This window comes from Populus euphratica, unplaced genomic scaffold (genome assembly GCF_000495115.2).
Source record: "Populus euphratica unplaced genomic scaffold, PopEup_1.0 scaffold93.1, whole genome shotgun sequence".
NCBI lineage: Eukaryota > Viridiplantae > Streptophyta > Magnoliopsida > Malpighiales > Salicaceae > Populus > Populus euphratica.
Window position 1 is genome coordinate 1,657,884 of NW_011499873.1, and position 24,819 is coordinate 1,682,702.

The 24,819-nt window shown below is 35.6% G+C and overlaps 3 protein-coding genes across 7 annotated transcripts; 1 reads left to right on the forward strand and 2 right to left on the reverse strand.

The window, feature by feature from the left end:
• Positions 1-1,091: 1,091 nt before the first annotated feature.
• Positions 1,092-6,621, reverse strand: LOC105127881 (transcription factor TGA7). Its single transcript, XM_011029346.1, has 9 exons — positions 5,930-6,621; positions 4,322-4,483; positions 4,150-4,221; positions 3,735-3,794; positions 3,564-3,641; positions 3,350-3,416; positions 2,477-2,748; positions 1,863-2,090; positions 1,092-1,593 (listed from the first exon to the last, which is right to left on the reverse strand). Exons 2-9 carry the CDS (start codon positions 4,478-4,480, stop codon positions 1,441-1,443), a joined length of 1,089 nt encoding a protein of 362 aa, XP_011027648.1. The 5' UTR covers positions 4,481-4,483; positions 5,930-6,621; the 3' UTR covers positions 1,092-1,440.
• A 6,094-nt stretch (positions 6,622-12,715) lies between these two features.
• On the forward strand, positions 12,716-16,545 carry LOC105127922 (ABSCISIC ACID-INSENSITIVE 5-like protein 2). Its single transcript, XM_011029401.1, has 4 exons — positions 12,716-12,963; positions 15,112-15,946; positions 16,056-16,127; positions 16,462-16,545. Exons 1-4 carry the CDS (start codon positions 12,716-12,718, stop codon positions 16,543-16,545), a joined length of 1,239 nt encoding a protein of 412 aa, XP_011027703.1.
• A 1,297-nt stretch (positions 16,546-17,842) lies between these two features.
• LOC105127882 (uncharacterized) lies at positions 17,843-23,828 on the reverse strand. Of its 5 annotated transcripts, none has more exons than XM_011029349.1 (14): positions 23,523-23,828; positions 23,197-23,316; positions 23,013-23,100; positions 22,825-22,924; positions 22,657-22,730; positions 22,405-22,521; positions 22,177-22,254; positions 21,436-21,554; positions 21,174-21,246; positions 20,271-20,332; positions 19,797-20,177; positions 19,518-19,620; positions 18,771-19,002; positions 17,843-17,954 (listed from the first exon to the last, which is right to left on the reverse strand). In XM_011029349.1, the coding sequence occupies exons 2-13, from the start codon at positions 23,274-23,276 to the stop codon at positions 18,805-18,807; spliced, it is 1,473 nt and encodes a 490-aa protein (XP_011027651.1). In that variant the 5' UTR covers positions 23,277-23,316; positions 23,523-23,828; the 3' UTR covers positions 17,843-17,954; positions 18,771-18,804. The 5 variants fall into 5 exon arrangements, with proteins under 5 accessions (XP_011027651.1, XP_011027650.1, XP_011027652.1 ...); XM_011029348.1 differs by having other exon boundaries at positions 23,197-23,349; XM_011029350.1 differs by having other exon boundaries at positions 22,450-22,521; positions 23,197-23,328; positions 23,523-23,827.
• Positions 23,829-24,819: the final 991 nt, after the last annotated feature.

Sequence of the window (24,819 nt, forward strand, 5' to 3'; positions counted from 1 at the left end):
TTCAGTTTGATTGTTTTTAATAAGAGAGGAATCCGTAAATATAATCGGAAACATACATTTTCTCCGAGATTACAATAATCGGATTCTTAAGAATTATTCATATATAAAGTACAACAAAAAATATAACCGGGAAGCTCTCCTTCCTTAATGTTTTTATTTATTTATTTAATTTAAAAGGTTGGGATTTGGTGGTATTAGAAATATAACCTCCCCTGTCACACTCTCCCATTTTATTTTGAAGACAGCCGGCACTAAGCATAAGAAATGAAGGAGAAATTTAACTCCGCGAAGCAGGGTCAAAGACCTGGCAGGAATTAGGCCTCCCTCCTCCTCCACTGGTTCTTGAGAAAACAAGCCTAGGGAGTTTTGTGGATTCTTCTACTCTGCCTCACGGTGTGACTTTACGTCATCTTGACCCCATCAAATAAATGATTCATCAATGCATTCGCAGTATCTGTATAAGAATTTTTTTTGTATTTTAAAAATGTATTTTAATTACTATTTTTATTTTAAATTTTTATTTTCTGATATTTTTAAATTATCAATGTAGTAATATTAAAAATAAATTTTAAAAACCAATCTTTACAGCAATGCCAAACCATCATTCATGAATTACGTACATGCATTACTTTCATAAAAAGAATCTTCAATCTCATAGCAATTCAAGTTCAACTTGAAAACTAACTCCCAATAGGATGTCTGATTAAGTGCCTGTCAAACAATGTAATAATTTATTTATTTATTTTTTGAAAATGTATTAAAATAATATCTTATTATTATTTAAAAATCTATTTTTAACATCAATATATCAAAACAAATAAAAAAAACTAAAAAAATAATAATTTAAAACTAAAAATATTGAGATTTTTCAAAAGCAATTTCAGGCACCATCTAAATGTTCTGTCCACGGTAATGGGAGAACAATTTTCAATATCAAGAAAATCAATTGTTAATTTCGGCATTTGGAGTACATTTTAATCAGACGCGGGTGGTTTTCTAGTTTCTCACTTTTGCCCGTCGTTCAAGAAATTTGATGACCCTACCTCCTTAGCCCATTGAGCCAGCATACTACTCTTAACAGATATTGACGATTCAAGTACGGCAAGGAATTTGTTGACAACAACACGCGTATTCCTACACAAGTAGCCAAGAAGCACAAACATAGCCTACATTTCAAACGAGACTTTCTAACACTTTTAACTATACATCCTGCACCGAGTATCAACTTAATTACCTAAATTTGCTGCTTCAGACACAAATCATTAAGATTCATATTTACATCATTAGAAGTTGAGAAAAACTGCTTTGGAAAAACATATGACTGGATCGAATACTTGTCCATATTACAAATGCCACAAGAACCTGTTCCCCTGCAGAGGCACAAGTGCTGGCGGGGGTCAATATAGATATAGTGGTTTTCTAGGGTCATACCGCTGCTGACTAGGCAGGTTCACAGGGACGAGCAGCCCATAGAGAACTGAGAGCACGAAGACGGTGGAAGTACTCTCCTAGTGCAAGTAAACCTCGGGCTGCTTGACGTATTGTTAAGATCCGAGACATGTGCCGCAGAGTTTGTTGCCGAAGGTGATCAGCCTGTTTTAAGAAAGAGTATATCATTATCCAGTTACAAATATGAAGTCAAGGGATAAGTTGTCGAGTGCTCATAATTAATTAATATTATCATTCAACATTCTCAACCGTGATATTTGTTCATTATGTATGGTTATGACTTGGTTTTGTTTTTCTTTGTTCAGAATAGTTAAGCGAGCTATGACAGAGGAAGGAAAGAATTCGTGAAACATGAGTGAATTCAGCTTTCAAGTGCACAATAACTGACTAGATGATTGCTAAGAAATTATTACCTGGTTCACAAATCCCTCAAGCGCTTCCAAACTCTTTATTGCGTCAGCCATCTGATCCCCATAACCCCCATCACCCATCACATCAGCTGCAATGCTTTGGGACAGAGTCTGCTGGAGTTTATCAATTCCTTGAGTTAGAGCATCTTCAGCTTGCCGAGAAGATTGACTAAGGTTACAGACATCCACAAGCTGTTGATCAGTCAAAGGCTGAAGTTGTGACATGAGAACCTGCAGTGGGGATTTAGAAGTTTAACGTATAAAATCAACATAGCAATAGTAAAATATTCACCATAAAGAAAAAAAAGAAACAGTGAAATAAGATTTTATGCATGTGTTCTAAAGATATGTCAAGCGAATTGTGGTTGGATTAACTCCTCTGGGACGGGAACCAATAACACATAAAGCAAGCTGAGGCACATTGTCTTCTTTATATGCTACTATTAAGAGCCACAATCCTATAGTTAGGATATATAATGCTAAAAAGGTAGCTTTATGTCAAGCGTCAAAAAGAACTGAAAAAATCATGAACATAGCCCGCTGGTATTATCAGGGACACAGGGACATCAATACCTAAGCAATTTTCAAATGATAAATTATATGGAACTAAGCCTTACATTTAGAAGTTCTGATGGGCGGAATCCTCCAATCCACAGAAAGAAGCGTTCTACTGACGTTCTCCATTTCCCAGAAATCAGATAGAAGACATCAGCCTTCGCAGCATCTGTTTTCATGCGGAAAAGATTCTTATAGTGATTCAAGCCATTCTCAACTAGGATACGGAGCTCAATATCAGTTATATGAGCTTGCAATGCATTCCTAAGTTCAGAAACTTGTTTGAGTTGTTCTTCAACCCAATGTCCATATTCCATCTCAAATGCAGCAATTCCTGATAATTCATAATCAGAAGAACCATTAGATGACAGCACAGATCAGAGCTTAAAGGAACAAATGTAATCACAATGATGAGTATGCAAAACAGTTTCAAGGGATAATTAGGCAATTAAAGGCCAAAACTTCCCAGCTTCCTTGAATAGATATTAAATACACATAAAAATAATCTACATGGAAAGTTAAGGAAACAAATTTGGAAATTGTAGGTGGAGTCTTTAGTGTCTAGTTTGTTAACTGCGTGCATGCATCCAAAAGTATTTTGCAGTAAAAACTGAAAAGACGGGAGAACAGGACCTATGATGCTTTACAAACATGAGCTGAAGCACAGAATAGTTAACAAATACATTTTGAGCATCCTTCTGATCTGTATCCAGCAAGAAAAAATGAGGAGGCATATGGAACCCATGTTTTCAGATGGATCTCTATAAGAGAAAAGCCATCAAGGCAGGTCAGTTTTTGCATATAGTCCTAAAAGTATATTGTTCTGTCTTCAAAATTCCTTCATTGGTGCTTTTGCGTATGTCAAGAGTTACCATGATTTTCCATGCCATACAAGTATCATCAAGTTAACCTACAAGCACATAAATAAAAAAAACCTGGATTTCCTGTTCCCGAAAATCCCAAATGACTAGAATCTGATGCACTGCCTCCTATGTAAGCACCCTGCAGTAAGGCATTCACAGAGCTGTTAGAGGAGACAATTTGCTGTTCCAGGCAATCATGCTACTATTTTAATCAGTGCTGATAAGCAGGGAAATGCATCTAAATAAATGGTGAAACATAATAGAGAGAATAGAATTCTCGTCTCGCCTGGTGCCTAGCTCTTTCAAGTTCCTGCTCTAGTTGGGCCAACTTCAAACGGCTGGATTCTAATTGTTGAACATAGACCTAAGAAACAATTTTGAAATATAAATCTTATGCACTACAATCTCAAAACAACTCCATCAGCATATACTTGTATAAGAATGCATTAAATTATACCTTTTTCCGCAAGCGACTTTTGCGAGCAGCTTCACGATTTTGTGCCAAACGTCTTTGTATCTGCAGTTCGATTTGTGAAAATTTCAAGTGCCTTTTAGTCAGCTATTCGTTGGTTTTTCACTTTTGCCAAAAAGAGAAATAGAATAGGCACTTCCATTGAGTTTAATCATGTTTAAGCAGTGTCACTAATAGCTCAAACATTTACAAACTCATTATCCTTGATACCATATTCTTCATGTGAGAGACACAATAGATTTCCATTTGTGGGTTTCATTGAAGCAGATTTTCCATTCAGTTTTCAGAGGGTTCAAATTTTACACGATCTTCATGAAGTTAATATAAGTTCATAAGAAATTGAAGATTAATAGCTGATACGTTTTTAATTAATCGGGAGAGCAGGAGAGAGTTCCATGACCTTATCAGCAGGTTTGTGCGCTTCTTGATCACTTCTGGATGGTTCCATGGATTCATGTGAAACATGTTCAGTCTAGACAAAGTTAGTCAGAAAGGTCAGGCCACCTGATAAGCAGAGGTAACTCTGACATTCACTAACTAGAAGGAAAATATCATGAATCATTAATCATTACCTTGTTGTCTAGCCCAGCATCCACCTGTACAATTGTGGATGGACCAATGTTTAGGCTACCATCATCTCTATAGGCGTGTCCCCATGAGCTAATCTGGTGAAAGGGCTCATAAAAACCCATTCCTCTCATGGCAGCAATTTGAGTTGATGTAGAGCCCATGCTCTAAAAAAATGGAACAAAAAACAGAAAAACAAAGCAGAAAACAGGCGCATTTAATAAGCTGGGGCATGACAACAGTGCAGTAATAAAATTGCATGAAGCTTGCCATTCTTAAGCAAAGAAATCAAAAGAATAGAAACAGAAAGGGAAAGAGAATTGTGGTCAAACTGACGCTCATCCATGGACAGTGCTCAAAAGGATATCTACTTATAATTGACATTTCAAAAAACTCCTGCCAAGTTTTCATGAACTGTTGTGCCATCCAGGTGACAAACATACAAAAGAAAACCTGTAACTCTGAGTCACTCAGACCAGGTAGACTTACAAAGCTAGGAGATCAAACACTCACAAAGGTTAAACCATAATGCCCAGACACACTCCACTGACATGGCAATGTCAGTTATTCCTGTTCATTCAAGCAGACAAAAACCAAACACTTGAAAAAATTGTTGATTAAGAGTGGCAGCATTAGCAACATCAATAAGGAAGACAAAAATTAGGGGGAAGCAAGGCAGCCTTGTTGTGGACATGAAACAATGAACCATATCATATTTACTTTGCCAGAGGAAGTAGGAACATCGGAGATAATAGACAGACAATTTTTTCAGGGTAACATGCAACATTGATTCTCTCACAGCACTCCCATGCTAGAGATTCCTCCTGGTATATTGAGCTAAATCAGCAAGGATGACCTCATGTCTTGCTTAAGATAACTTTGGCTTGCTAATTAGCATTTTCTACAGTTTTTTTCACTGGTTTTGATTCTAGAAACCTCTTTACCATGTGAAGACATGCTATAGACTGACAGTGAATCGAAGACCATTCAGTGTGGAAACTCAAAACAGAATAAATCTTTTCAAAAAGCTTCAAGACTTGTTTTCTTAAAATAACTGGAATATGGACTATGAACTACTAATAAATATAGTATCGGCAAGATTGACATAGGACAAACAGTCCAAGATCAGCTATAAATTACGCAGCAATTGCCTCCAGAAACCAATTTAGTTTCATGCAACAGCAAGGTCAACGAACATTATAGCCTAAATCCATCTCAAGTTTATCCTTTTTGAAGTTAGGCTTCAGGAGATCATTATTTTTTCCACAAAATTCAATCGCCCAAAGCAAACCATGCTAAACAAGAAAAATTAAAAACAGAATCGATGGTGAATTAGACTCAATCTTAATCAATCAGGATTTTCTTAAATATGGCATCAAACACACAAACCATTGCTTGAACATAAAGAGAACACCCAAAAGAAAAAACCCCTTGTCTAGCCCAACACACAAACTCAGAAACGACCATCAAACGCAGAAAAGCATAGCAAGTGTGCTGCTTTTTTATACACTACCAATACTATGTAACTTCAGCTTCCAATTAGTCCCAGCATAATTTTAAACAAAAACAGATCTAGCTAATACTAGTTAAGTCAGTCATCAGCCTTTACTTACCTCTTTACATCATGCTTCAAAGGGTCATTAATTTGCAAAAATGGCGCGAAAAGTCTCAACTTTCCTGGCTAGCAAAAAAGAAATTAAACGTCCCGTGAAGGGAAACAAAAACAGTAAAATAACTTAACGAAGTTTGCTTCCTTCTCTCTGTCTGCGTGAAACTTGGTTCTTCCTACCAAAATCTCTCAAGCAATTGAATTCCAGCAAGTCCAAGAACTTAAAGCCAGAAAATTTAACACTAGTTCACTGTCCTTAATACTAGTTAGTATCAGGAATCAACATCACCGCCATCCATTCCTTAAAAGCAATCAAAACCCAAAAGAGACACGCCCCAGAGTCCACAGAAGAAAAGAGAATAAAATGTTTTAATCAAATAAAAGATTTATTTTTTTCTTCCTCCTTTGAACGTTCCTACAGTCAACCCGTTAACGCCGCTATATTCATAAAATGCGCACCCTTGTCACTTTAACGTACGCACGCACGCCGAACTCTCCCAAGTACTTACCTCATACAATTAAACACTCCTTCTCGCATATATATGTTATGTCATGTTGACAACAAAGTGTGGTTAGGCTGACGTAATTTGGCGGCGAAGTGGGGGTTGGTCGGCGATAAGTAAAGTGCTACGTGGGGATAAATGAATGGCTGGTGAGTTGAGTGGCGGGTATCACTTATACTACTAATAATAATTATGAATTGCAATCCAGGGTTTGGCCTAGCGATGGAAGGAGCTTATCTTCTTTCACTGCACCTGGATTTGAGCTCTGGCGTATATGTCTGTTATCTCTATGGTGCCTTATATGCCTACTGGGTTTGCAGAGTATTCAGTGAGCCGTGGGGATTAGTTGTGGTACGCGCAAGCTAGCCCAGACACCCCACGTAAATCAAAATAATAATAATAATAATAATTATGAATTTGCTTTTTTATGTTTGTTTCTTTTCTCTTTTTTTTCTTAATTGGTCCTAAATAAAGCAAGAGCGAATGGAAAGAAGGGGATGGCGACTGGGGTAGGGATAGAAGAGAGAGAGAGAGAGAGGGGCGGGGGCTAACAAGTTAAGACACGTAAGGAAGTGTGTGTCAGTTACCGGGCCAAAAGACCCTCATGCCTGTGATGTGTCTGATATTTTCTGGAGACAGCTTGCTTTTCGCTCCTGTGGCTATTGGCAAGGAGAGGATCCACACGCATATCTCCTTTTAATTTATTTTTTTATTTAATAAATATATTAAAACTACTACGTGATTCACCGTGACCCCTCACATTTTCTATTCACCAATAAAAGTTTGGTGATTTTTTTATTATTCACATGAAAATTTGCTTGCATTTAAATTAAGGATATTTTTATATAGTTTATTGGGTATAATAAATTTGTTTGAGAGTATTTTGATCGATTTAATATATTTATAAATAATAAAATAATTGAAATACCTTCAAGTGTAAAAAAAATAAAGAATTCCAAGTATAAGTATTTTAGTGTTTTTGTTTTCTTATACACAATAAAATTACACAAATTAAATTAAGTGAAGCAAGGGTTATATGGTCTTTTTGTAGGGTTTTTTTTGTTGTTTGTTAGTTTGGTTAAGAGTAATTAGATAATTAACTATTAAACAATGTTTCCCCATGGTTTCTAGATAATAATATAATTTACTATAAGTCTATAACTACAACTAGTTAAAATAAAACTAAAAAACTTTAGTTATCTATGTGCATTAAGACACAATTCACAGTGGATTTAAGCAATAAAATTATTGTTTTTCCCTTGTTTAGAAAACTCAAATAACATGGTTTTAGGGATATAAAGTTATTTTCAATGGGAAATTTTTTGTCATTATTATATTAATTAGGGTTAAATAAATCCTTTTACATTTTTAAATGAACACTGCAATAACTTCCATATCCTTGAAAGTAAAAACATAAATAAAGCAGGGTATAAGGGCTTTTTGGTATTTTTAACCTTCAAATGCATAATTACATGACCATATTATCCTTACATTTCAAAAGAATAAAACTGACGGTTAAGGTCAATTGAGCCTTTTTAATTTATTTTTTTTCTCTATTTTCAATTTAAACAAGGAATAATTAGGACTTTGAATATATATAAAAATAATTAAAAATATAAAAAAATTATAAACCCATGCTAACCAGTAAATGAAAAGTGCCCACGCTATTTAAGATCATGTATATTAAACCTTAAACGTTATTATTTGTTTCACTTGGGTTATTCAAATTTGATATTTCTATTTGCAAAATAATAGAGCTAATTAATTTATTTAGTTTTTTTGTATTTTTTTAAATTAATTTTTTAAATTTTATTATTTAATATTAAATTATTACATCCTAGTAGGATAACGCATAATTTATTTCATAGTCGGAGACTTGGCCAAAGAGTTTCTTGATTGCTGTATTGAGCACTCAGTTAGAGCAAAAAATAACCTTGATGTGAAAAACGAGATAATGTTATCATTGAGAAAAACAAAACAAATTAGTTTGATAATCCATGGTTATTTCAAGGCCCGATAAAAAAATATAGTTTAGTCTGCTTAATACAGAAAACAGGTGGCCTCAATTGAGTCCTCGGCACAAAAAATCTCAGTTGAGGTTTTCACCTATTTTTCACCAATCAAGTCCTCCGTGTGCCCGAGATTCTCGATTAGGTTCTCCCATCCAGATGCAATAGTATTTTCTGTGTAAAATATCCATTTTATGCAGTAAGATGACAACATTTTTTATTAAAAAATTACATATTTTAGATGAAAGAACTTGATGGGGATTTTTCTTTATATAAAAAGGGACCTAATTAAGAAACAAGCAATAAAATTATGGAGATGTTATTATAAAAGCCACTCTCAAAAATCCCACAAATATCCTATCCCAACACGTATAACATTTAGTTAGAGCCAGCTTTTTTATGAAGGAATGAACTTGATGAGTTTAATGCTTTTTGATGGCATGCGAAATTCCAAAAGTTTCCCAAATTTATATGATTTACTTTCTTTTTATTCATAGCAATTCCAGGCAGGATGGGAGTTTTAGAAAGGGTGGGGGTCAATGTGAAATGGTAGTGGGATATATTTAGGTTAACGGGTAATAGATAAAACATGCGTTTTGATTCTCTAAGATAAACATGCCTAATTTTCTTGGTTTGTAGGCTTAGTTCGAGCGAGCAATAATGGGGTTAGAATGCAAGAAATTAAAACGTGGAATAAACATTTTTCTTTTATGAAAAAATCAACTCGGAAGGGGATGATCGTTGTCGAATCTATCTTGAAATGCAAGATCGGCACGGAAGCATGCAGAGAGCATTAAAACAAAAGGAGGGGTGGGTGCAAGGTAGGGGGGTGAACTGCTGTGTGTGGAGTAATTCTGAATGATTTTTCCCCAGCTAGCCTTGTGCTGACAACAAATTGTGGAAGAAATGCTTGAATTGCTACTTCAGCTGCATGCAACCTCTCGTAACTCGAGAATCGATCGTTTTCCAGTCTCGAATTAATTTGCTCACCATTTGAGCTGTCCCATCTAGCTAGCTACTTGAATGGAAAGAAAACATCTGCGGCAAACGGGGGGCGTCCACGGACACATGCGGCAGCCACAGCATTATTACGGTACAATTACTGTACAAGACTTTTCCCACTAATCATCATGTCCTTCTCCAAAACTTTTGCAGCTACATTGCCCCTTCGCCTGGCATGGAGGGTCAAGCACGAGCTGGCACCGTATGTCCCTTCCAATAATGGAAAAGCAAATGATTGAAATTTAGGAAAATCTTCCTCCAAAGCCAGCAAGGGAGAGGGTACAGCTTAATCTGGATCATGTACTTGGTCTTCCGGGTGAACTTCCATGTGTTTTGGTAAAGCAGTGTTAAAATATATTAAATTAATGTTTTGTTTTTTTTTAATTTTTAACATCAATATATTAAATCTATAAAAAATATTAATTTAATATTTTTTCAAATAAAAAATACTTTAAAAAACACACAAACATACAATTTTTTCATCCAAATCAAATTGGTTTGCGTTTTGTACAATTGGTCACTCCAGGCTCATCCAAGATCGAGGATGAGTTTTCAAATAAAAAACACTTTAAAAAACACAAAAACATACAATTTTTTCATCCAAATCAAACTGGTTTGAGTTTTGATACAAGTATCTAGGGATTCAAGATTCCATCATAGACTTACTCTATCTATCTATATCTATCTACCTATCTATCTAAAAAGCACATTAATCAATTTGCTCGGGCTCAGAAAAGCTGATCTCTAGGGTTAAGTACATTTTCGGTACTATAATAATTTTTATAATTGCAATTTAAAAAAGAACTATAAATTTTTAATGGGATTTATATGGAATCATAATATGTATTAATTAATCAAATATTTTTAAAACTAAAATGGGAACAGAACACAATTTTTAACCACATTTCACCGTACCACCAAATCAAACCTAAATAGGCAACTTGAACAGGGGAGAGCATGCTGACGCGGCTTATCATTAGTGTTTATAAAGAAGAGGAAGAAAACAAACGAACAAAAGAAAGGAGAAATTATTTGGCAAGTGGGTTAGCATAAACTAATAATTGATTATCTGGCTGCATGATCACCCACTGGATGCCCACCATTTAATAGACACCGCAGGTTATCTAACATGATTAGGATATTAATTAATCTGATAAAAAGTTCATTTCTTTTGGGATAATATTTAAGATGGGAAATCAGATCAGTGATTAATATTTTTTTCTTTTTTCCAGATCGATCACGCTGCTCGGGGATTATCTCAGTACCGAATGAATCAATAATGCAGCTAACCAAAAAGGGTTGCGGAAAGGTTTTGATTTAAAACTCTCTGCACAAACACAAATCACGTCAAAGGGAGCTAGCAGACGTAGAATCTAATGGGTGTTATAAAGAGTAAAGACACCCACCACTGCCCAAATAAGGTCACCACGAGGAGTCCACTTTTGCTTTATTACATATCAATGGTAGCTTCACCCTTTCTTTTTGCATCCTCTTTCCTGACTCCCATTACTCAAGGAGCTTAAGTGGTAGTTTATCACCAAATCTCCAACGCATGAGATAACTTAAATAATAGTAACATGAATCTTCTTGGAGCACAATTTGCAAAAGGTATTTTGTTTTGGACAAATCTGCACTTCGCTTTTCTTTTCCTTTACCACTGCCTTCTCTTTTCCTGCTTTCTTTTCCCGCACGTATTGGTTTCTCTAATATTGGCAGAAGCTTTACAAACAGTACAGCACCCCCAAAGTGCTATTCTGCTCAATAGTCCAAGTAAAATATCCCCATCAGCTTTATATCCGCACAAGGTAGGGTTTCAAGTTGATTTCTAATACAGTACTAGAAGAGAATGATTGAGTTATGGATGCGTACGTTTTCCCGTGTCTTATTTTCTTGAATAGAGGGGAAAAAATGTTATTTATGATTTAAAAATACATTAACGGATTAAATATGAAAATGAAAGGCTAATCTTTCAAATAAAAATGAAAAATTGATGTACGTACACATGCAAATGTGGCTATTGTTTTTATTTATTTAATTTTAAAGGCTAATTATTGTTTCTAATAACAAATGATTTTTGTAATGTAACTGCAGCAAAAAAGAAAAAAAAAACATTGGTCTTGCCCAATCGATTGGTATATCATTAAAAGCCCCAGCCAAGACTAAAATGTTTTTTTTCCTTCAAAATTGTTTGCTCTAAGAACCTATACTTAGCTTGTTTTTCATTTAAAACACTATATAAATCTTGATAAATTTATTTCTAATTTTAAAATACTTCTAGATCAATTCAAAAAATAAAATCTAAATAAATAAAGAAATTAATAAACTCAAATATACCATTTCCAACATAGTCATATAAAACATCACGCTCATTAAACTCTTTTTTTTAAAATAAATTTATTAACACAAAGATCTGCTTTTTGATGGTCTAAATATAACTATCTGGTTTTTTTTTTCCTCTAGATTTTCTAGGACTCTTCTTTATTAATACTTAGGGATGAAATACGTATAAAATAAAGTTTGGTATCAAAATATAAAATTAATATCAAAATAACATGGACATGAAATCTTAGAGATCAAACGGAAGTGTCCATACCAAGATTGAAATGGGGCATGTATCTTTTTTTTTTCCTCAAATCATATCCTTGTTATTTCAATTTGTATTTTCAACTCCAATTGAATATTTATTTAGAAGAACCTGACTCCAATCCATTGCTGGATTTCCTTAAGAACTTAGAACATGCGAGAGAATACATTATTGAAATAAATAAAGAAAAAAACAAAGGTATTGTAATTTTAAAGGATGAAATTGCAAGGATCAAAATCTTAATAGTCAAAATGAAAACAATGCGTTGTTCAAAATGCAATCCACAACGCCATATGAGTAGCCCTCCATCGAATCCTTCAACAATGATTTGGCCATCTGTTTTAGCTAATAATATAGCACTGATAGGGTGTGCTATGGCTATTGGTTCCTGCAAGCAGAAGTATAGAGATTAATGATTAACCCTAAAAAACTCTTCTTCGATATGAACATAACCTGTATTATTTGGATCTCGACGACATCGATCCTAACCTAGATGAGATAAACTGAATCGCAAGGTAATTTGAGATTTCGTTGTCTCAGGATTGTTAGTCTAAAATTGGAATTAACTCGATCGTGTGATTTATTAAATGTTTGCTCGAGTCTGAAACATATACCGTTTACTCATAACTCAAGAAACATCATCCCAGCCCCTTTTTGCAGATATCCCTTTTAGTTAAGTACTAACACCACCAATGAATGTTACTGATCCTTCTGGTTCCGTACTTACTGCATGTAAATATATAGCATGTGGAAGCAACAAGGAACCTTCTTACAAGGAAAAGCGACATTTTCGGCCATCTTCTCAGAATTCGAACATCACACGGAGACGTGACAGAGCCTTGCTTAATTCACGGATAAGGGAGAAAGTAAATACTGATATGAGAAATTCTTTACTGTATCACGAAAATGCCCGCCGGATAAAAGAAGAGGAAGAAGAACCGTATTGTTCTCTATGATTTTTAATGAATTCCCATATTGTTCCTCATATCTAAACACAATAAATCAAGAAATATAACATATCTTTTTAAATACAATATCAACCCCTTAATAGTTTTTAGAAAAATATCTGAATAAATAATGCTTCAAATGAAGTATAACTGTTGACTGAGTCCCCGTGTCTTTAAGGTATATCCCGTCTAAATAGTCTAATTCCATGGAACGAGATCTATGCTAAATTTGGTGGCCGAGGAGAAGGAAACATTGTGAACCAGTGGAAGTTGGAAAGCTTTTGTTCGCATCTGTGTGAGTGGTTTATGTTGCCTGAACCTTTTAAAGTTTAAAGTGCACCTCTCAAGTGGCATATTAGGGAATATTCTCACGTGCAAGGCGCGTGATGCTTTTGTCTGAAGATAACTAGAACTCATTCATACATTCACAATCTCAAAATCTTTTGTAAGAGATGGATCGGTCTCGTGAGAAGACTCTGGACTAGCTAGCAAATTAAAGACCCAGGAGGTAATTTCCTTCCCAGATTCAGAGGCATCATTGTCACCAGCTGAAATTTTACTCTTACATTCCACGGCCTGGTAAGGCCTTTGGTGTCTGAAGGGAAAAGAAAAGCACCCATTCCCGGCCAGTTGGTGGTGACAAATGTCCCAGACCATCCTCCCAGTCTAGGTCCCAACTCCCACTAGCCTGCTGGCCATTTATTTTCAAGCATGGGCATTGAAAGTCCAACACATCTCATTAGATTTGGAGCTTGCTCGGATGCTGAATGATAGCCACTTCGGCCCAATATGCCATTAACAACACCTTCAATAGAGTTAGTGGCCGAGGATAAATCTAACTGTAGACCCAACTAAAACATTTGGTAGAACTTTATCCGGGCCACCAATTCCGTGTTATGAGTAGAGGTTGAACTTTCTTTATCCTCGATCACTTCGACAATATTGAAGGGCCCAAGTGGTCACGGGACTTGGCTGTCCCGAGCTCTTGGTATCGGCACAATAATCTGGCAGGTTTTTGGTTAGTCGAGCTGAACTCGCTATTTATAGTATTTTTTTTTTGGTACAAGGAAAAAAAAAGTAAAAACTAAGAACCCCTGCAGAAATAAATGTTCATATAGTAGAGGATAACCCTGCAGGGGATCATCCCATATATAAAGCTCTGTCCGATCTTTAGCATCTAATTTGGCAAGAAAATCTGCACAACAATTGCCTTCTTTTAGAGTAAGCTGAAGCTGAACTTTTTATTCCCTTGAAAGGTGAGCACGAATATCTATGATGATGGAACCATAACGATGAAAATCAATGTCATAATTTTTAATCAGCAGTTAAAGTCTTACGATTTTTGACTCATTTTTTATCTTTTTCACAGGACATGTTAAAACTTAAGATTTTTTTAGGGATAAATAGTCCTTCAAGTAATTACTATCTGCAGGAGGCTTACGTAAATGTCTCATTGGCTGTTGTTACCACTTGCCAGCAAGACTGACACTCATACAGTAATGTCACAAGGACGAGTCAATATTATTATGCTGGAGATAATAGTCCAAAATCGTTTCCCTCCTTGGATGTAATACAAACAGTTACATATTATACCATGTCTTCCACCCAAAAGAATAGGGGAGGGAGAGTGTGAAAGCAATGAGGTTTGGCCATTTCTCATTGGGTGTTGGTTCCTGAATTTGATCTCTAAATCCCACTAAACATGCATGAGAATCAGCTCTTGCTGTTGGTTAAGATGACTACTCTAGGATCTCACCCTCTCTGTTATAATAATTAATAATCTAATAATAGAAACCTCACTCAACAAATCATTTCTTTTCTAACTGGTTCTTCGATCTTCCTGGGCCTCCATATCCCCCCACCCCCACATGCATGTGCTCCTCAACCTGCCTTGCTATTCCATTCTTCACAATGTCAGCCACTCTTCAAAGTTGTTCTTTGTAAGCTATCACTATTGTATGAAGTAGTAAATCATGTTCCTTTCCGTAACTAGTCTCATGTTTTACTTTCATTAACGAAGGTACTGCCTTCTTTTCTGTTGACATTCAACTTAATCAGGTCTGATCGACTTATTCGATACGGTATTTGGTTAATTAGTGTAAACATTTCTTATTAACCTCACAATTCTTAGGTGTTTATAGCTTATCCAAGGCTAGTGTTTGGTGCATGGATAATAATAGACCTTTGGTGCCATCAAACGGAGCCCAGGGGCAACAATTCCGATCTCCGCCTGGACAGGAGTTCTTGTACAATCACACATTTGATGAGGTGAATAATCAGATCGGAAAAGTAAGGAAGCCTTTGAATGCTGTGAATGTTGATGAGCTAAGAAATGTGATATCCGTTGAAGAGAGTCAGCTGTTGCAAAATCCTCCTTCGTCTTCGTCTTCGTCTTCTTCCTCGTCCACCTTCCTCTTTCTTGGGAATTATAATCTTAACGGAACATCAAGTAGGAAAACTATCTATGATATGTGGAAGGAAATTGCCAACGAAGAACATGTAAACGTCTTCGATAACCAAATAGTTCGGCAACAACTTGACGAAACTACACTTGAAGATTTTCTAGTTCGCGCTGGTGTAATCAACAAAGGAAATCAAAATGAAGTATTTAGTAATCAACCAATTATGGAGGTTGATCCAATGGTTGTGGGGTCACAGCAGACAGATTTGTTACCATTTCAGATGGCTTCTGTGCAGCAGCAGCAGCAGCAACAGATGACATTGTTGGATTCAAATTTTCATATGTTTGAAGCTGTTTCTGATCAGAACCATGTTGCGGATGTTGGATACTCGGATAACCAACTGCCTATGCCTATGCCAGTGTCAGCAATGTCAGCAACATCTTCAGATTCTCGGGTGGCTGCTGGAAAGCAGTGTCGTTATACAGACGAGATGATGAAGAAGACTATTGAGAGGAGGCAGAAGAGGATGATCAAGAATCGAGAGTCGGCAGCAAGGTCAAGAGCAAAGAAACAGGTCATTATTCAAATATTTCGCATTGAGCTAATTAATTATTGGCGTTGATGTTTCTCTTTCACAGAAGAGTTCCTTATTGAATACTAATAGCTGGTTTCGATGATTATAGGCTTATACCAGCCAGTTGGAGCATGCAGTGTTTCATTCAAGAAAAACAAATAACTGGCTCAAGAAGGAAAAGGTGCGACTTTCACACTCTTTAGATGATGACCAAGCATGCATGCAATCACGCGCACACCATTTCCCACCATTTCCTCTTCTTAATGCCAATTCTATTTTCCACTAGATACCGGTACGTGCCTATGCCGAAAAAAAGCATGGCTAGGGAGATACGAATTAAAGGTCTTAATTTTATCATTGTTTTTTTAAAAAAAGAAGAAGAAGAAGAAGAAGAAATATTGCGTACAAACTTTGGCATAGAGAACTGACTGATGAAAATTCATTTCGATTAAGCTAAAAGATTTGGAAAGTGGCCAATTAGAGCTATAAATAGGCTAACTTGATTTGTTTGGCAGGAATTGGAGATCATGTTCTTATCGTCTGATCAAGCTCCCATGCCACGATTCCAGCTACGGCGAACCAGCTCAGCTTCATTCTAGCCAGTGTTAATACTTGTCCATGCAATTCTTTTAATCAAGAGCAACACAGTGCATCCATCCATTGATGGAAGTACCAGCTTTGACGTTTTTTATTGCTAGCTAGGTTCTTCTAGGAGCCAGCAGTTGGATTTATCTTCTTTGAGATTGAACAGTCGGATTTATGTATGTTAGTGGAGACCACTTTTACAGCACTGTCACACTGATATACCGGGATTTGTTACACGTGAAGAACCCTAAAAAAAACCCCAACACAACAGAGCTATCATGTCATTAAGAAAAATCAAAGAAGAAAACAGAATATTTTTTTCTGAAACAAATATTTGCTACGAGAGATATCATCTAAACACAAGAGAATATAAATTAGGGCTAGTAGATTTGATTGTTAAGAAATAATATTTTGTTTTTATTGATCATGACTCGAATATTGGATTATGTGATGGAAAAGAAATTCTTTCATGATTCAAAGCTCTCACATGTTTTGATTTAATATGAATGAAAGTCTAAATATTGTTGTGGATTCCCACATTTATCACTCCACAGGCTCGTACAACCGAGAGTCATGAATTGGGCCTGGAGGCACATTAATAGCCCAATCTCTAAGATCTGCACTTCTTGTTAGGCTCGGGAGAGACTTGATGGTCAAATACTTTGAAGGATATACCTCTACTTGGGCTTTGAATGCTTTGGTGGCCCAACACACCTCAAGACACCGTGTCACTCAAATTAGGATGTCTTTCATACTCGATTCACCTACCACCAGCCCTTGCGCCACATTATAGAAAATGCGTTGTTCACTTTTCTATAGGCCAGGTTCAACTGCGTTAGGCCTCTTTTTTTTTTTTTAGTTTTTTTTTAAATCATGGTTTTTTAATGTGTTTTCTTTTTAAAAAAAAAATATTGGATGTAACAGAACAGTTTCATCAAATATGCTTTCAATTTCTCAACTGAACTAGGGAACGTAATCTTGCTATCCTTTCAACTGGATATTTGAAAATCAAGGCATACATGAGAAAGTACACAAGGCTTGTCTTTTTATCTGCATCGAACAGTTTCAATACAGCAGTTCATATACAGAACTTGAAATTGTGCCATTCACACGAGAAAGAGAATACGAGGCTGGCCGTCTGTGGTTCCCTTCTTCATTGTTCATTTCACATAAAATGTTGCATTTTATATTTTTCATCTTTACGATTAAAATCAAGAATCAGGCATATGGACTCCAAAACGAGAGGATGAAGTAGATGAATATCCCAATATATATATATATAGACACACACACACACACACGCACACGCACACACAACATCTATCCTTTTGTATTTACAATAAAAAGAACCACGAAGGCCAGCCATGTTAAACTTTACAATTCAGTAAAGCCTGTCTCTCGATGACCCGTCTCCTTCTCAAACCTATCAATTTGAAAAATGAAAACAAAAATTAACTTCTGAATAAGAAGGCCAGGGAAGCATGATAATACAATATTCCGACTTCCTACAACTGAAATATACATGCACATACAGTCAGTCATGCTTTCAAGTCAAGTATTAAAACCACAATTTCGATATGGCTGCCCCAACACAATATATTTGCTTTATAAATGAAAAGGATATAGAAGAAAGGTCTGTTGAAATAAGTTATAGAAACCAACGTTGAGAACACTTGAGTGCCCGGCTAGGCAGCAAACAGCGAAAATCACTGTAACTAACATTAAAGTTCCAGCAAAAGACAGCAGAAAAGAACACTTTCATTATAGAAACCCGCCATCAGGCAACATGATCCTTACAATAGCGATATACAAGCTACAAAAAAATTACAATCCTGTAACTCCTGACAGAAGCAGTTTCAGCACTTCAGTTGGTATCCACGTACACAGTAATGGCATTTCAACATAGAAGAATTACAATTGCTAATCTAGAGATGAAGAATTTGACTACTTTATCAAGTGCATGTGACTTTAAAGACCTGCCCCAGTGTGCAGATTTGCATTGTGCATGTATGAATACTAGCATAGGGAGTAAGATAATCAATTACAAGATCACCGAAGAAGTCTATTCTTAGCAAAACAAGAAAAAAAAGCACTGTATAGAAGTTCCTGTCCATGTCACAAAATTAAACAAATGCTACCTATTTACATGTTTCCAATTTAGTGCTTGGCATGGCTGTCCCATTTACAAGTACCAACAATTAGTAAAAGTGCAAGGCATCTGCACACATTGATAACTTACTAAAAGTTTGAAGGTTGTTGCACCACCAAATAGATCATTTCTTTGTGGCATCTATAAACATGGCTCGGGTCCAATGCTCAATATCCTCAACTTGTGATGGTGGTGGAGGAAAGGTGGGATGTTCAACCAGATCCCATCCATCGATAAAGCTCTCATTCTTCCCATCAGATATCTCAGTGGCAAAAAGAAAACTAGCCACTGAATTTGGAAGGTTATTATCACTAGTGTTTTTCTGCCAGTCAAACAAAAATATGAAACCCACTGAAAACTTGCAAGCACAGAGATGGCAGTGAAAAAAATGATCATGATGGACACAAAATTGCTCTTTTAAAACCAGCACCAAGCAGTTAACATCCTAAATAAATCCAAACCAAACTAATAAGTGACCAACTGCTGTCACTATCTGTTCCATCTCTCTAGACAGATCCCAAAATAAAACTACATAAAAGCATGAATAAATACTTCTAAGCAAGCAAGAAGGCCGCTCCAATGAAGGTCCAGTTATATAGGACCTGTACATGTAGGATGCCAACGACGATGTTAACACCAACTTCTGTGGTGTCATTAAAAAAGTCTACATCTTAAAACATTATAAAATAACAACTACATTCTATTTTGAACACTATCGAGAGAAGAAAGGTTGGAAAAAGGAGGAGAAAATCATGGAAAAGGAAATCCAGAACATAAAGATTAGAACTATCACCTAAAACTTTTAAACATTTTAAAAAACAAAGTTAAAGGATATACCATCAGTTGCAATGCATGTGCACTCTCCAATAGTGCACTTGATGAGATGGCAGAATTTACATTCCACACAGATTTGTTCAACTTTTGCACTTGCTTGCATGACCTGAAACTCAAAAAGTAAAAATGCCAAGCATCATAAACAAAAATGAATGAGGATAGAAAAGAAGACAGATGAAATCAAACAGCACGCATTGTCATCATGATAAAAATCTTGAGTGAAGGTGTTCTACAATTTCACATATTATAAAGTAGAATTAATGAAATGCTGAGGATATATACCTTGAACAGGCCATTTTCAAGTTAAATACGGACCGAACTTCCTTGGATGAAGATAGCGTGGACAATAATTTTGCAAATGCTTCAAAAGTAGACGTATCAGAAGGAACATCTAAACATAACAAGTTATAACAATATGCTGTTACACATGCCACACTTTTTTTGAGAAGTGAAACCCCCTTTTGTAAGTCCTTGTGTGTTTCAACAGAATGTGGAGACACGGATGAATAATTGAAGCTATTACTTCTTGTTGAATCTAGGTGGGACCTTCTCTCTGATTCCATTGAAGCAACACCAAAATTACTGGAGCTTTTATCAGTCCATGAATTTTCAGCACTAGTAGAGCAATAATTCTGGCGAGGTATAAAGAGTGGATACTCATTACTGCAAGCACACAAAATGTTTAGTTCTGGAAGGAGTAATAACTCGAACTTAGCCATTGAAATTCCAAAACACAAACTCTTCCAGTCAAAATACCTTCGAGAAGAAGGACATGCATTCCAATAAGAATCTCGCTGCCAAATTCGAGAGCAAGAGCCCTGAAGAAGAATTAGAATGAATTCAACAGCCACACAAATGAAGTCCACAACAACAATATCAAATTACCAATAGCATTCACCAAATTGTATCTCAACTTTAAGCAACCTTCTTGAAAATGATTAGACTTTTGAATAGAGAACAAAAAAAAATCCAGTAAGAAAATGTTTTCCACAATTCCATCAACAAAGCAAATAAATATTAACATACAGGAAGAGCCCTCAAAATTCAAAATAACAAATACTCATTTGCGGCTGTAAGAGGAAGAATGAATATTTTGTCAGAATACATATATAGCAAGTTGCAAAATTCATCAACCAAAGCTAGAAAAATAATAATAAGAAAAACAGGATTCTAAATAATATGCTATACAGTTTGCCAGTATTTCAGAAAGCTGCAATTATCCAAACTTCAAAACTAAATAAGGTCCACTTCAAAAAGTTTCGTTTGAAAAATGGTGAATTTAACAAACCACCATCAAAAGAGTAGGGCTTGTGAAATTTACTCTCGAAAAATATGTGATCTAGATAAATATATACATATGCATTCCAATAAACTATCCATTTACCATTTGAACCATGGCCCACCAGGCCTGTTCTAGCTACATTCAAGAAACTTGGGAATAATCCCAAGAAGACCTAATGCTATATTGTTCATCAAGTGTCCAAATAACAAAAGCTCTTGACAGCTGTGCTTTTTTGCTAAACGCCCCTTAAGGATGCCGAGCATAGGTACAGGTATAGCTAAGAAAACACATGTAAATTCAGAAAATGAGGAAAGGCGGGGGGGAGGGGAGATCCTTGGAGAAAATTCCACCATCTCATAGACACACAGCATGCTTACCGCAAAACCAGCATTATGAAGTGTAGGAGCAGCCAAGTTATGAGCAACTAGATTTAGAAGCTGAACCATGTATCTGTTTTCCAACCATGGAGATTACTGATTAGTAATGGGCATGAGAAATTCAAAGGAAATTCTAAGCAATGGCAGATAGCAGAACCTGAGAGAGTTCATAAAGTATTGCACCAAAAGAGTACATCAAAGAAATTTTCACATGATCCAAAATCACATGATAACATAACCACACAGAAAGGGGGGGAGTTACCCCAAGGAGGCAGCAAGCTCTTCAGATGAAACAGAGTGGGGATCAAGTCCTCTTGGTAAGCGTGCATTACAGATTTGATCATATTGACCACTAAAGTTCCTCTCCCCATCTACATTCACCTAAACAATATAGGATGGATCATGATGATTGCCATTACAAAAGTAATGTTAAGAATATAGAAAAAAAAACACCTTTGATGGCATGCATGTGAATCCAGACACAAACCCACTTGGCAATTATAACAAAGATTAGTTTGAGAAGCTCTATGTACCAGCACAACAAACAACTGACCTGTCCTGAAATTAATTCTACAACAAGTCAGAATAGAAGTCCTCCAATTCCTACCATTAAATTCTAAATTATCACGAGCAGATACCATCTCTCTCTCTCTCTCTCTCTCTCTCTCTCACACACACACACACACACTAACTAGTTGCACACAAGCACTATTCTTAGATAATTGAAAATATGTAGGCTTTGATTTTTAGGCTCGCACCTAGTCCGTAACAGTGCAAGATAGTTTACTAAGATTATGGGCAGCTCAAATCCCAAAATCCAAAGTTGCGTGTTTGAAATAACATGAAAAATCATACCAAAAGTCTATATCTAAATGACATGTCATGAAAGAGACCGCGATAATGAAATTTACCAAAAGAGCCAGATGGCGACTGAGCAAACATAATGGTCACACTTTTCAGTCACTTGCAGGTATCGAAATGTGTTCGTTTTTTGAGTGCTTACCCGGCGTTGAGGGAACAATTTACATATCTGCTTTATGACCACGGACTGCTTATGAAGTAGTTCAGAAGTGATAGCCATCTGCAGCAAAGACAACATCTTAAAGCATCAAAAATCTTGCTGCTTAACATATGAAACAAACAAAAACACAACAAATAAAACAGGTTTATAAAACTCCAGAAATAAAAAATTCGAGCCAAAAATTTAAAACATGCACGTCTGAAAACATACATGGTTTGATTTTATGTTCAAAAGGAACTGGGTAGTAGTTCTCACATGCCCTAAACTCTGAGTGCAAATAAGATTGGGATAGAACTTCTCCAGTTGTTCCAGACGATTTTTTTCCAACTGCAATACGACAAACTAGCATAAGACATCTTATCACTTCCAGCTGGAAAACATGCATGTTTCGTAATGAATAACTTGTAACAAAAAGAATAAGAATTAAAAGGGGAGAGAAACGAAACAGGAGAAAACTAATACCACATTGCGAGCTGATTCAAGCATTCCATTTTTTTTCTTTAAATCTTGAGATAGCTTCAAGACCTTGGCCTTCCCTGTGAAAGTGTCATATAACCTAATGAGTTGTTACAATGAGTTAATCTTAAATCTAAGATACACAAACAGCAATGAGATATTCCCTCTGCCAACCTTGAGCAAGTTGTTCCTTATTTCGATGTAGCTTCTCTTTCAAACTTGCAATCTTCTCATTTTGTTGTGCTTTCCAATTGGATAGATCATCTGCCTTCCCCTGGTATGTATCAGGTGGATTATAAAATTATTCAAAACAAGTTCAATAAAAACATAAAGATTCATCCTCAAAGGGATAAAACCAAAACCTTTGCGACAAGCACAACACTTAATTTGGAGTACAAGGAATCGCGGCGACTATTCAAGGATCTCAACGAAGTGCCATATTCATTCAATCTGCATAAGCAAACAACAAATTTAGCATAGAAGAGACCTAATACTTTACAAAACAATAAGCTAAACGTGGAAATCACTTAATCTAACATAAAGTACCTGTAATTGACACAAATTGGACAAATGGAGGCAAGATTCGAATTCTCACAAATGGCACAGCAACTTGATTTTTTGTTCATCGTTTTGCTTTCTCATCAATAAATTGCAATTCGCCAAACCCTGACCAACAACCTAAATAAAAAAAAAAAATCCCTAGAATTGGGAGGCAAAACAGTTAAATTCCACAACATACCATCAACCGAAACAAAATCGCGCGATTCTCCCTTCAATCGCTATTTCAGTTTAGACTAAAAAACAAGTTCAATTCAAACCTCGTAACGTATGCTCCATATTTACTTAAACTTTTTTCAAGTGAGAAATCGTACCGGAAGTGGAGGTGGCGGAGTCCAATTCTTAACGGCAAGTTATCATCGTCGGATTCAGAGCCAGCGCTTATATACAGTTGGTTTCCGTGAATTTGCGGGATTGTTAGTCCTTAAAGAGTTTTGGTTAATCTTGCTGTGGGCGTCCGTCCTTTACACGCTGGAGCCTGCAATTTTCAGTTTCTTACAAGATTGCTTCGAATTTTGGGTTAGGGCCCCTTATGGACTCGTGATATTGCTTTATTAGCGGCAGCGTAGTTATGTTTTGAAAAGAAGTTTTAGCTGAATTGCATCGACACCCCTGAGGTTTTCCAAGCTGGAGACATGGAATTATTCTGCCGAGTTTCCGTCGGAGTCTACGGTCGAGAATGTACCACGTGCCTCTCATCAGCTGACCTGCTTTGGACGGTTTAGTTCTGCCTTGGGCATGCTTAGTGGTCTTTAACTGGGCTGGCTGTATGTGCCCTTTACGGGCTTCAAGGCCCTGTGTATATTTAGGCTAAGGTATCTAAGCCTACTGAATTAATTTTCCCTGTTAGACAATTATACTCATACGTGTAAATAAATTAAATTGAAAAGGGAAGGAGAGAAAAAGAAGAAGATAAATCCCTACTTGCAAGTAAAACAAACCAAGAAGGGAACTTCGAGTTCTCAAGCATCCCAGAAACAAGGCAGATAATAAAAATAGCAAATGAATCCCGCTTGGAAAATTCGTAACCCCTTTAACATGTTCAGCATACAAAACTCTTGTCTCCGACGTTTCTTATCTTCAAAGCAATTGGCTTCGTGAATGCAATTTGTTCTAAAGAAAAAAGAGCATAGAGGATTATAAATGTTTATTTAATAGAAATTGTTTTCATACATTTCTAAAAGGTGAATTTTTTTTCTTTCTGTGAGAATATTATAAAAAATAAGTTGAAATATATTTTATTATATTGAGCTACACCATGAAAAATAAATAAAAAAATAACTTATTAATATTTTAATTTTAATAACAATCAAAACTAATATATAAAAAAGTTAAACGATAAAATTATTTAAAATCATAAATTATTTAAAATAAAAAAAAATAAAAAATAAATCTAATAGATAAAAAAAATTAAAAAATAATAAAATTAAAAAAATCTAGTTTATAAATTATTTCAAATAAAAATAAATAATAATTAAAAAAACACCAAATCCTAGATTAAAAATCAATTAAAAATTAAAAGAAAAATAAATAATAATTAAAAAATCAAAATCAAAATTCATATAAAAATAAAATTAAATTCTAAAAAATAAAATTAAAAATTTCTTGAAA

Bases quoted from the DNA above. Each gene is read 5' to 3' on its own strand.
- LOC105127881 (XM_011029346.1), bottom strand. From the start codon at position 4,480: ATGGGCTCTACATCAACTCAAATTGCTGCCATGAGAGGAATGGGTTTT. The intron at 4,222-4,321 runs GTAATGATTAAT...AACTTTGTCTAG, and splicing joins ATGCTGGGCTAGACAACAAG to ACTGAACATGTTTCACATGA. The intron at 2,091-2,476 runs GTAAGGCTTAGT...TCCCCACTGCAG, and splicing joins GCCCATCAGAACTTCTAAAT to GTTCTCATGTCACAACTTCA.
- LOC105127922 (XM_011029401.1), top strand. From the start codon at position 12,716: ATGAATGTTACTGATCCTTCTGGTTCCGTACTTACTGCATGTAAATAT. The intron at 15,947-16,055 runs GTCATTATTCAA...CGATGATTATAG, and splicing joins GGTCAAGAGCAAAGAAACAG to GCTTATACCAGCCAGTTGGA. The intron at 16,128-16,461 runs GTGCGACTTTCA...TTTGTTTGGCAG, and splicing joins ACTGGCTCAAGAAGGAAAAG to GAATTGGAGATCATGTTCTT.
- LOC105127882 (XM_011029349.1), bottom strand. From the start codon at position 23,276: ATGAACAAAAAATCAAGTTGCTGTGCCATTTGTGAGAATTCGAATCTT. The intron at 23,101-23,196 runs GTACTTTATGTT...TTGCTTATGCAG, and splicing joins CCAATTTGTGTCAATTACAG to ATTGAATGAATATGGCACTT. The intron at 21,555-22,176 runs GTAAGCACTCAA...TATATTGTTTAG, and splicing joins AATTGTTCCCTCAACGCCGG to GTGAATGTAGATGGGGAGAG.